Source organism: Corylus avellana, chromosome ca2 (genome assembly GCF_901000735.1).
Source record: "Corylus avellana chromosome ca2, CavTom2PMs-1.0".
NCBI lineage: Eukaryota > Viridiplantae > Streptophyta > Magnoliopsida > Fagales > Betulaceae > Corylus > Corylus avellana.
Genome location: NC_081542.1, coordinates 23,254,059 through 23,265,202, shown reverse-complemented (window position 1 = coordinate 23,265,202; position 11,144 = coordinate 23,254,059). Strand labels below are relative to the sequence as shown.

At 34.3% G+C, this 11,144-nt stretch overlaps 1 protein-coding gene and 1 pseudogene across 2 annotated transcripts; both read right to left on the bottom strand.

The window, feature by feature from the left end:
* Positions 1-1,231: 1,231 nt before the first annotated feature.
* The window catches only part of LOC132169361 (probable LRR receptor-like serine/threonine-protein kinase At1g53430), a 24,128-nt pseudogene continuing 14,215 nt past the window's right edge, over positions 1,232-11,144 (bottom strand).
* LOC132168635 (probable leucine-rich repeat receptor-like serine/threonine-protein kinase At3g14840) lies at positions 6,399-10,815 on the bottom strand. 2 transcript variants are annotated; one of them, XM_059579644.1, is made up of 14 exons: positions 10,614-10,815; positions 10,109-10,259; positions 9,013-9,084; positions 8,790-8,861; positions 8,608-8,679; positions 8,406-8,477; positions 8,223-8,291; positions 8,078-8,149; positions 7,912-7,983; positions 7,743-7,814; positions 7,260-7,328; positions 6,854-7,089; positions 6,726-6,761; positions 6,399-6,628 (listed from the first exon to the last, which is right to left on the bottom strand). In XM_059579644.1, exons 1-12 carry the CDS (start codon positions 10,792-10,794, stop codon positions 6,960-6,962), a joined length of 1,104 nt encoding a protein of 367 aa, XP_059435627.1. In that variant the 5' UTR covers positions 10,795-10,815; the 3' UTR covers positions 6,399-6,628; positions 6,726-6,761; positions 6,854-6,959. The 2 variants fall into 2 exon arrangements, with proteins under 2 accessions (XP_059435627.1, XP_059435628.1); XM_059579645.1 differs by lacking the exon at positions 9,013-9,084.

The window sequence follows — 11,144 nt, the reverse complement described above, 5'->3', positions numbered from 1 at the left end:
ACGGATAAGACAAAAAGTCTTTACAACTTTTAGAATAGGTTAAAATCCTATTGGGAGGCAACTTATGTTCTTTCTTTTTATGATACTTCTATTATCAATATATTAAAGTTTAAGCCTAGAGATATACGTGGTTCGGTCTATGACCTATATCCACAAGATCAAACTCTAAGGCTGCATTAAGCTCTTATTTCTCTGAGTAATATTTACAATATAATATGATTCTATTTATAGGAAAATCATGTTGAATGCAAATAGACTTCTACTCTAACTAGGTTAGCTTGGTGAAAATATTTAACTATTCACCAGTAACTGCAGTGATAGTCTTCAAGTAAGAGTTTTTGGTAGCCTCCATTAAATACCTAACCAACATCTATTCTTATAAAAGAGGCATAAATCCGGTTAGAAAAACAAAAAGAGACATTGCCGAAGAGAGTGCCACACCAATTAAGATCTCCAATAATTACTTAGCAATTCGGGTAGGCAATCGTGAGAGAGTACCTATAGGGGCTAGTAGGTGCTTGATCAAGTTATGTTTAGGTAGGTGGGCCCTCTCACAATTGCCTGTCCAGAATACTAGCAATTTGGAGCAGATAATTGCTAAGAATCTCAATCTGTGCAATCCGGCTACACGACATAGAGAGACAAAATTTTGAGCCACCTAATACACAAAAAAAATGAAAATTTTGTGAGCAACCACACCAAGAGAGCAAGAAAGTTTCTTCTTTTGTGAAGAGTGCAAGGCTCTGAATGTATTGGGTTTGAGTGATTTTTTTATGACTATTATTTTGTACTTTATCTTTTAATAGTGAAATTTATTTTGTTAAGATGAACCACATAAATTTTGATGTTTTGTATGATTAACTTATTTTATTTTGTTTTTTTCTACTGCTTGATTCAGAATGTTGTGTCACCAGTTAAATACAATTTTGTCTATTAAAATAGCCATAGTAACTTAATAGATTTTATACAACATTTTATTTATTGTCTATTTTCAAATGTTACTCAAATGACCTCCTAAATATAAATGGAGATTAAAGAAATAGTAGACACAGTTACCTATTTTAATGTATACATCTAATCTGATGAAATTAATAATGCATCATAGAATTGAATTCATAATTCTTGGAATTCTCATGTTATTTTTTTTTTATCTAAATAGAAAATGTGAAAACCAAACTAAGAAAAAAAGTGTCCATCGTCTAATGGATGAGACAATGAAAGACATCATACGAATCCAAACTATGTTGTAGATTTACTTGTAGCTGGAACTAGTCAAGCTCTGTTGCACTCTACCATTATCCTTTATGTTTTACTCTAATGGTAGTTCTAGGCATATAAATAAATTGTCAAGAAGAAGAGACTGAAAGACATCATACCAAATACAAATGATATTGGAGACATCATATTACTGAGAATCAAGATTAACTTGATAGAGATCCTGGGCAGATGTAGAAGAAGATCCGACCCAAATCATATCTGATGAATTCATAAGGCTTTTTGCTGCACTTGTGATCGTTGGTTTTGAATGGAGTTGTTCAAACTGGTCTCTCAAGGCACTAAACCCCAATTCATCACCATATATACTCGGATCCAAGGTGACTTCATCAACAATGGTTTGGCCTTCGAGCATGCTTACTACTGAAGACATGGTGGGTCTAAGTGCTGGCGATGGATTAGTGCATAAGAGAGCTACTTTGATCATTCTAATAGCCTCTTCCTTATTTAACTTGGAACCCAACTTTGCATCGACCAGCTCCATTACCTTCTTTTTGTAGAACAAGCACCTGCAATAAGTATAGAAAAGAGAATGGAAATGAGAAGTAGCCAATCAACATATGAGAACAAAGCAGCCACATACACAGAAAAAGAAAAGGGTAAATGCCTTCCCCTCACCCCCTTCAAAAAAAAAAAAAAAAAAAAAAGAAGAAAAGAGGAGAAAGAAGCAATCAGGCCTCCCAACATTATTTATAGTTGAGTGTGTTAAAAGAAAGATATCAATCTTACCCATTCTAAAAGGCATGCGTATTTCTCATTTGGTCGATACTTCATGTTGTTTTTTCCAGCGACAATTTCCAATGCAACTACTCCAAAACTATAAACATCTGCTTTATTGGTTAAGTAACCCCATAATGCATATTCTGGTGCCATGTATCCTCTGCAAATAAAAATCATATTATAACTTAGATCACTAGTATGAATGCTCTAGAAAAAAAAAAAGGCCAATAGTATGAAGCTCTGATCTTTCATATTCAACAAAGTCCAACATCAAGAGAAACTTGGGTACCAGAAATACATCATGTAATTATGCAATCAAAGAACAAGATTTAGGAGTCAGAGTGTTTGTGTTAATAGTCTAATAGACAGATTGTTTTGTTTTGTTTTGTTTTTTTTTTTTTTTTCTTTCCTTTTTTGCTTTCTTGTATCCAGCAATTTTATTTTTATTAGGAAATTGAGCTGATTTTTTGATACATCAAGGATTGAGGCATATGATAGTTATAGCAGGTTAATAATACATATTTCATGTATAGGCAAGTTTGCCAAGCATGAATATTGGTAGATATATGATTCATGTAGCCATGAATTTTCCTGTATAAGCATGGTTGAGTTGCAAATGTAAGCAGCAAACAAGTAGAAATTGTACCAAATACTTAATCCAGGATGTCAATAGTACTTAATCCTTGGGAGGCCAAAAGAAAAGGAAGAATAAAATTACAGAAAGACTCCACATTGAAGGAAATAGGGAAAAAGGTAGCTTATGTTGTTCCCGCAACTCGGGTGTTGATGTGGGTGTTTTCCTCATCATCAAGCTTGGCCAAACCAAAGTCAGAAATCTTTGGGTTAAGATCCCTATCCAGTAGCACATTGGTAGTTTTGATGTCTCTATGAACAATTTTTAGTGTTGATTCCTCATGTAAGAAAAGCTAGACCTCTTGCTATGCCAAGACATATTTTTTGCCTCATAGGCCAGTCCAGTTTTAAGCGGTATTCCTCTGAACCTGCATATTTTGTAGATGGTCCAATTGGGAATTCATCAACTTATGCTTCAAGTCAAAATAAAATACTAAAATAAAAACATTATGCTTACCAAACAAAGCACGTGCTAGGCTATTGTTTTCCATGTATTCATATACCAAAAATAGTTGATTCCCTTCAATACAACATCCATAAAGTCTAACAAGATTTGGGTGCTGTAAACCAGATATCATGCCGATTTCATTCACAAATTCACGGTTTCCTTGATTTGAGTTTGAAGAAAGTTGCTTAACGGCAATTATAGTACCATCTAACAGTATTCCCTGCATTTAAAATACATACTTTCAAGTATTCACATAAGACTTTCCTATAATTTATGTTACCAATATGAAAGAAAACAAATAAGAACATGCATGCAAAATATTCACAAAAATAGGAGATAAAATAAAAAGAGAAAGAGAAAGAAAGGAATATGAAATCTAGGACACCTCGTAGACGGATCCGAAACCACCTTCCCCAATCTTATTTGCAGCATCGAAGTTGTTAGTGGCAGCCCTGATCTGTTTGAAGGTAAAGAAACCAGTTTGCAGATCCAATGTTTTCAATTCTGTCAAAAGAATGAGCCTAAGATGTTTGACAGAATCTTAGAAAAAAATTAGACTACTTAATTTTGTATTTGAGTGCCTCTAGATTAATTAGATGATTTTTTAGAGAACCATACCAAGAAATGCAACTAAAAGACACCAACTCTAATTCTTACAAAAAAGCTCAATCTTATACGACTTTGTGGATATGTGAAAACAAATCAACTCAAAGTCAATTACCCATTTTCCTCTCCCACACTTGAAATGGACTGATTCTAAGATATATTATGCTCAAGGAGTGAGCTTTAACTATCTAATCATTGCTCTCATAAACAGCACCATCAATTAAAATTTAAAAATAAGCAATGAACTAAAATTTACATAGTAAACTTGTGAGCTCATTTATGAAGAAAGTTGAAAATGCAACACTCTAATTTCACGTACTGTTAGGTTTCATGTTGGCAAATTCAATGTCAAAACTTGTTATGTTGTAAGTCTAGGTTTGAGGTTGAAGTTGGTCTTCAAAAGATATCAAAAACTTGGTTCAAAGTGAAGGAAAAAATAGCTTGTTTGCAACCTCGATTGAATGGCGTTTGAATGAGATCATTTTGTCCAAGGCAGCTTGTTCTTAGAGAGTGAATTTATCTTCCTATGCTTTGATTTTGAAATCTCTCTATTCCATTAAACCACACAGATCAAAAACTTTAGCCACTAGAGTTCTTGGTTGTAGAGGAAATGTTATAGAAGAAAGGCCAGAGTTCTAAAGCTACTTCGATAAAAGACAAACGAGTCATTTGTTGGGTACAGGTCAAATTTTAACTACAAGGGTTTTGTAAGTATAAACTTATTGTAATTTTTCTACTATAGTGGATAAGTTTCCTGAGGTTAGCCGCCTCAAGAGCGGTTTTACTTTTGAATAATTTTTCAAAAGGCTTCCACTTCGTCATAATATTTTTTGTGTCTTATTTCTGTACTCCTTAGTTTAATTTTGGTGATTGTTATTGTGGTTTGGATATTTTTGTTGGTTGTGATCGTCTCCAAACACCTATTCACCCCCTTCTAGTTGTTATTTGGGGTCATTGGGTGTTTTTCAAAAAGTATTATAACGACTGGTTCATATTCTATGCAATCATGTAGCTGCTTTTCATCGTTCTAGTTTGGATCGCTAATTCCTCATCTAGGCATAAAGCCAAAAAAAAAAAAAAAAGTCTATTAGAAGTCTGCAATAGAGTATTGAGTCCTTCAAACACAATACATGAAATGACTACTCATATAGTTGGAGAAATTGAATTTTTTTTAATCCTTTCTACATCAAGATTTGCATAGTACTTATTACCTTTTTCTCTTGATATCTTGCCTCCCGAGCTGCCTTTCCATTGAAGAATGCCCAAAATCATAAAAATAACACATACTGCGAAAACTACGGCTCCAATTGCAATGACTTTCTTCCAATTGCTAGCTCTGAAATCTATATGAAAAAGAAAAATTTGCAAGAAGATTAATCTTAAGATTGCATTCTGATATTTGTGTTGTATATAAAGGCACAAATTTATGTGATCAATCCGAAACACGATATGATTGGAATGTACAAAGATGCTACGGAAAAGAAGGGAAAGGCAGCATCTGGATTGTTCTTCCACTAATTATACAACAGCTTCCTCTATATCTGCTATTCAATCTATTATTCACCAATCTGCTCTAGGTTTAAAAAAAAGAAAGAGGAAACTACACTTATCCCGCAAACTGGCACCCCACTTGCAATCATCCCACCAAATTAAATAGTGATAATTGAACCCTTTAAATGAGGCACTTTCACTTTGCCCCCTCCATCATAATTTTCTGTTAACTTGGATAGAAAATACATCACATGACCCACACATGACTTAAGATGTCCATTATACATGCCTTCTTCAAAATGTTGTTCAAATTAACAGTCATGTGTGGGCAAAGTGAGTGCCTCATAATTTAAGGGGGTCAATTTTCACTTTTTAAAGTTTAGTGGTGTGGTTGTAAATGAGGTGTCAATTCGATGGGGTTAAGTATAGTTTCCCAAAAAATAGTTGATAATAAAAGATCATGAAGTGCAGGTAAGTCTGTGTGTGTGTGTGTGAGAGAGAGAGATATACTAACATGTCAACTGGAAAAAGAATGAATAAAGAACCAACTACATTACTTACTAGAATTCACAGAGATGGCGGATATGAGAGGACCATATGTTCCTTTTTCTAGAGCAGCTGTTGTCCCTTTCCCAGCCCAATGAAATCGAATCTCTAGACTTTTATTAGTAACTGAAACTGCTGTAATGTTCTTAATGACTGCTCTGTCAACCCCTTTTGCTTCTTTTTCAATATCAAAATCCTTTAGCTTTAGTTCCCCCTGCAATATATTAAGCAATTGAATCAAATCATCTTCAAAAAACATGGAATGCATAACTTATGTGATTTAGTACCTGAATATAAACATCAAATATCCGTCTTCCAAGACTATACGAAGATTTATTGCCTCTCAATACAATCTCCGCAAAGTGAAGTTGCACAGTATATTTTCCATTTGCTAAGCACCTCACATAATATGTGAGAGAAAGGGGAGACACACGTGCATTCATGTACAATTCATAGTCATCCATTTTAAGAACAGATACGTTATTTGTTATGTAATTTTGGTCATTTTTTTTAGCATTTTGGAAGTGTCCAGTGGTACTAAATCCCCATTTATCTCCTGCTTCATAAAATTTTGATGGACCTCCAGGGCCTATATCCCGTTCATAAATTATGGGTCCAATAGTTGTATTGCTTCCACCGCAATTAATATGCAATGAATAGTAATCTACACAAAACAACAGCATGTTAATGATATTCTGCTACAAAATAACATAATGGAACAAAAATAATGTTACATGTTTTATTAAAATTTATAATTTGAATATTAAATGGGCTTTGTCTCCCATTTGAAATTATCAAAAAGAAGGTCCAACAAAATTGAAGCATCAAATCATAATTAGATTCAAAGAGATGTGTAAATTTATATTACCTTCTGAACATTGGTTGTCGTTTGGGCACTCACCGAGTGTTCTTGATTAGTGTAGGGAAAGAAAGAAGAGTTGGCTTTTGTAAAATAAGAGTAAGGAAAAAAATTGACATTTAAAAGTAAAATAAATCAGAAGCTTACGAGTTTTCCCGTCCATGAAAGCTTTTAAACAAATTCCTGAAGAAATGACAAACAAGTTTTTCCAAAGATTAGAGGGTAAAAGAGAGCTAAATGTTCAAAGCTAAAGTAAAAGAAAAGAATATTCTTACAGAATTGTTCCTGTGCAAGTATATGTGAGGCTTCGAGTGAGATTATTGTAAGAAAGATCTATGTTCACAAACAAACACATTCTTCTAATGTAATTTCCCCTGCAGCCTAAAGAAAATACAGAAGTGAAAATAAACCTCTTGCAAAATTTTGAAAAATTTTAGTACAAAAATCATACTGATTACTGTTCCTGATCCAGTTTGGAATGTCCCCAGTAAGCAAGTTGCTTGTTAGATACCTATTCAGTAAGCAACATAATCACATTTTGGTCAAACTCTTACTTTATATCATTAGACTACTCTTATGGTTCAACAACTAAGCTGCACAATACATAGAATCACAAAATCTGCAAGGTCTCCTATGCCTTGCAATGTACGTTAGTTTCTCTCATAAGTATTCATAGCTTACATGTTCGTCAAATTTTTTAGACCTTCGAATTCTGGAATTTCCTTTTCCAATCTGTTGAAACTGAGATCCCTGCAAGTATATGGCAAGATAGATGTCATGGGAGGAAGTTGTTTAATAACAACTAAACTGTATATAATAAACAAGATAAAAATGGCCACTACCGTTAAGAATGTGGTCACATATATAAACTACAAGCATAAGTTATTCATAAAGAACACCTTGATTTAAGATTTTAATTTCTTAACAAGACAAGATGTAGAATTGAATTGCAAGGGAGTGCCCTGTTTTATGCCTAATCACAAGAGGATAAAATATATTTTTCCCTACATTTTAAAACTTTGATACCTAAATATATACATATGCAACAAAAAAGAAGAAGGAAAACTCATATTTAATTATGTGTCTATGAATGTGTTGACAGTATAATAATCTCATAATAATGATAACCACAAAGATATATTCCCCTGAGCAGAACACATTTACAGTTTTCCAAGATGTGTCATATTTGGTATATATGCAGGGATTTCTCCAGAGATGTTACAGCTGCTCAATTTTCTGCAAAACAAACTTGGTTTGTATTATCACAATTTCTGAACAGTTCATTTCAATTATTCTAATTCCATTGCATTTTATGATCAAAATAATTACTCACAATTCCTTCATGTGTCTCATGTTCATTAAAGGCAGAAAGTCTGAACCTTCTCCATGCAGGTCACTGATCCTTCTGCATAGAATTGCACAATTAAGGAATTATTGCAAATACGAATTTATAGTGATAACGAAACTCAAGAAATATGAACTTTGAAAGCTTAACTCACAGATCAGTTAAATCTTTCAAGACAGATATGCTAGCTGGGATTGGCCCATTGAGACCGCTACCTTGGGTCTCTCTGTCAATAACAATACATCCTAAAACTTTTACATGAAGGAGATTTAGAATGGATAACACGAACACAGACTTACAATTTCTCAAGTTGCTTCCAACTTCGGAAAAAATCTGGCAACTTTCGTGTGAAGTTGTTACCGCAAATCCTATTGCACATGGCGGAAAATGAAGGAAATAAAATTACACAAACATTGAGGATTTTTCAAGTAGAAATCTAATGTTATCATAGTATGGTAGTGTAAAAGGTTATAAACACTTACAATTCTCTTAATTTGTTTAGGCGGGTGAGAGTCGCGGGCAACTCTCCTATTAGATTGTTAGCACTAAGAATCCTGCAGTCACAAAAAGTAATGTTCATAGCAATTCAAATGTAAAGTGATTAAGTAAATCGTTGAGAATTTAGAAATGACTAACCAACTGTGATATGACAAGTCAAACAAAAGAGGAGAAAGAAATACTGACAGAGTCTCCAAGTTATCCAAATTTCCAAGCTCAGGTGGAACAGTTCCAGAAAACAGATTGTTCTCTATGCTCCTGAGTATATAATGCATTAAAAATTAAAGCAAGCCCAGACCAAGCAAAACTATGACATGATTTTACAGTGTAAATAATTTGTGTGAAAGAAAGGCATAATAAGAGCATACAAATATTCAAGAGTGGTTATGTTTCCCAAGTAGTTTGGAATTGGTCCTGACAAGTTGTTCCCAGTGAAGGACCTGCAGTGAGTTCATCTTATTCAATAAGAATGATCATTTATTGGATAACCTTGGAAATGAACTGAGAAGTGTCTTACATCAAGAGGAATTTTTGCAATCAGAAGCATAAATCAATTTCTGGGCGCTAATAAGTAAAACAAATAATGGTTACATATGCTTCAGGTATGGTAGCTGCACCAGAGCTGATGGAAGTATACCAGCAAGATCCTCCCCACTAAGTTTTCTGTATGGAAATGATATTAACAAGTAAACCATAATCCAATCAAATGTTCAACTTTTGAAATTATGAGCGTGGAGCAAGGGTGACTGAGCATAGATTAGAAATATCAAAAGGGTCTAGCACTCTAGTTTGAGAACTTTCATGATGCCACTATATACTATAAGTAGAACCTACATCTTGGTATCAACCACATCATTCCTTTCTCACCTGAATCATAATCAATATATCACAAGACATCATATTTCTCACTGCCTTGACCAAAATTTGTTCATCTTCTTGACCTTATGGTGCTTTAACTAAAATTATAATTCTTCTGAATCCTTAAGCATTCATTGATTATCACTGCACATGATCAAATGTTTGTTAACAGCTACTGCTCAACTTCTCCTCCACAGCTCTAACTTCCCACAAACGACAAATGTGTTGATGCATCTGACAACTCCAGGAACCTGCCATGATTGTTTTCTCGTTGCGGCATGATATACGTCGGATTTCCCACTCGAAATGTCCTAAAAAATTCATTTGGGTCTTCTCCTTTGATCAACTCCTCCAACAATTTCATCAGCCAAACTACGCTTGGCCTACCCAACTGTCGGAAAATACGTCTACTCCTCTCTACTAAACAGACACCACCAATCCCAATCTCATAATGAATCTCTAACGATTTAGCTGTCACATAGAAATATCCTAAGTAACCCATCTCTCCAATCTGAAGAACACAAACAAATAAAATTCCGTTTACTATTTTTAGCACCCATATTTTGGTTGCGTTGGATCATTATTTAAATTAAGATATCAATCGAATAAATTGATACTTCAATAAAAACGATAAACAGAATAATACCATAAGATAGTGACTACAGTTTCTCCAAAAACGTTCGATATCACATTTCGAAGAATTAATTATAAAGAACTAACTCCTAAAACCTAAAAATCCAAAACAGAAATAAATCATAAAAAATTAAGCCAACCATAGAAAACCCTATATCAAGAAAATTATTGAAGGATTTTGTGGAAGAGAGCTTACATGAGTTCTATGTGACAAACACCTCCAGGGTAGTGACAATTGCAGCTGACACTATTATTGTACGAGCTTGTACTGTCATTAAGGCATGGATCTTTGCTGAACTTCCAGTCCTTTTTCCCTAATTTTCTAGCTATTTCACCAAGGGCTTCCACTGCACACATCAATCTTATCAAAGTTAATTTTTTTTTATTGGAAGTGTAGTGTCTCAACTTTTTTGTTGTTGATTTAGTAAATTCCATGACAATTATTTGAGACTTCAACGAATTCTGGTTAATTCTTCCACATTTGAAAGCTGACCAAATTACAGCAGTAAAGTCACCATTGTGTATCCATAGATAACTGTCTACTAGATGGCAGTATTGCCCTTCTACATACCACAGTGTATATGGCATGCTGCCACTAAAAGCGTCATTGGGGTGAGGCCAGAATTTATAGATTTCAATTTCCAAAGTTCACCCACATAAATTAATAGACAGAAAGAAGAAGAAAAACCCATGATCATCACCTTCCTCATCAGGAGTAGGCCCTAGCAGGCCAGCTTGTGCTTCCATGCAAATACGCAACAAGATGAGTAGTACAATAAAACAAACATATGGAAGACATCTTGCAGCCATCTCCTCTCCACTGACAAGAGTTTTCCACCAGCTCCACTTGCAAAGCTGCGTAGATATATACAATATAGACATGGGATTAAAACCAAAAAAAAAAAAAAAAAAACCAAAAGACACGTTAGAAATATTGTAAAAATTATTGTACTCCTCCCTTCTACATTTAATGGGTCGGCACGAGTACTACGGAGTTGGTGGCCTCGTTTGCCAACAGCCCGGACCAGCACTGTAACACCGTTTCAGCTACAGTGTCAGCAGCAAAAATTGACTTTTTAATTTTTAATTTTTTTTTTAAAGCAAAATATGAAAAAAAAATAACAAAAAAAAAAAAAGAAAAAAGAAAAAAGGAGGAGAAAGATGGGGTGGTTCCAGCCACCCTTGGCCAAAATGGGGTGGCTGGACCACCCCATTTTTGGCCAAGGAGTGGC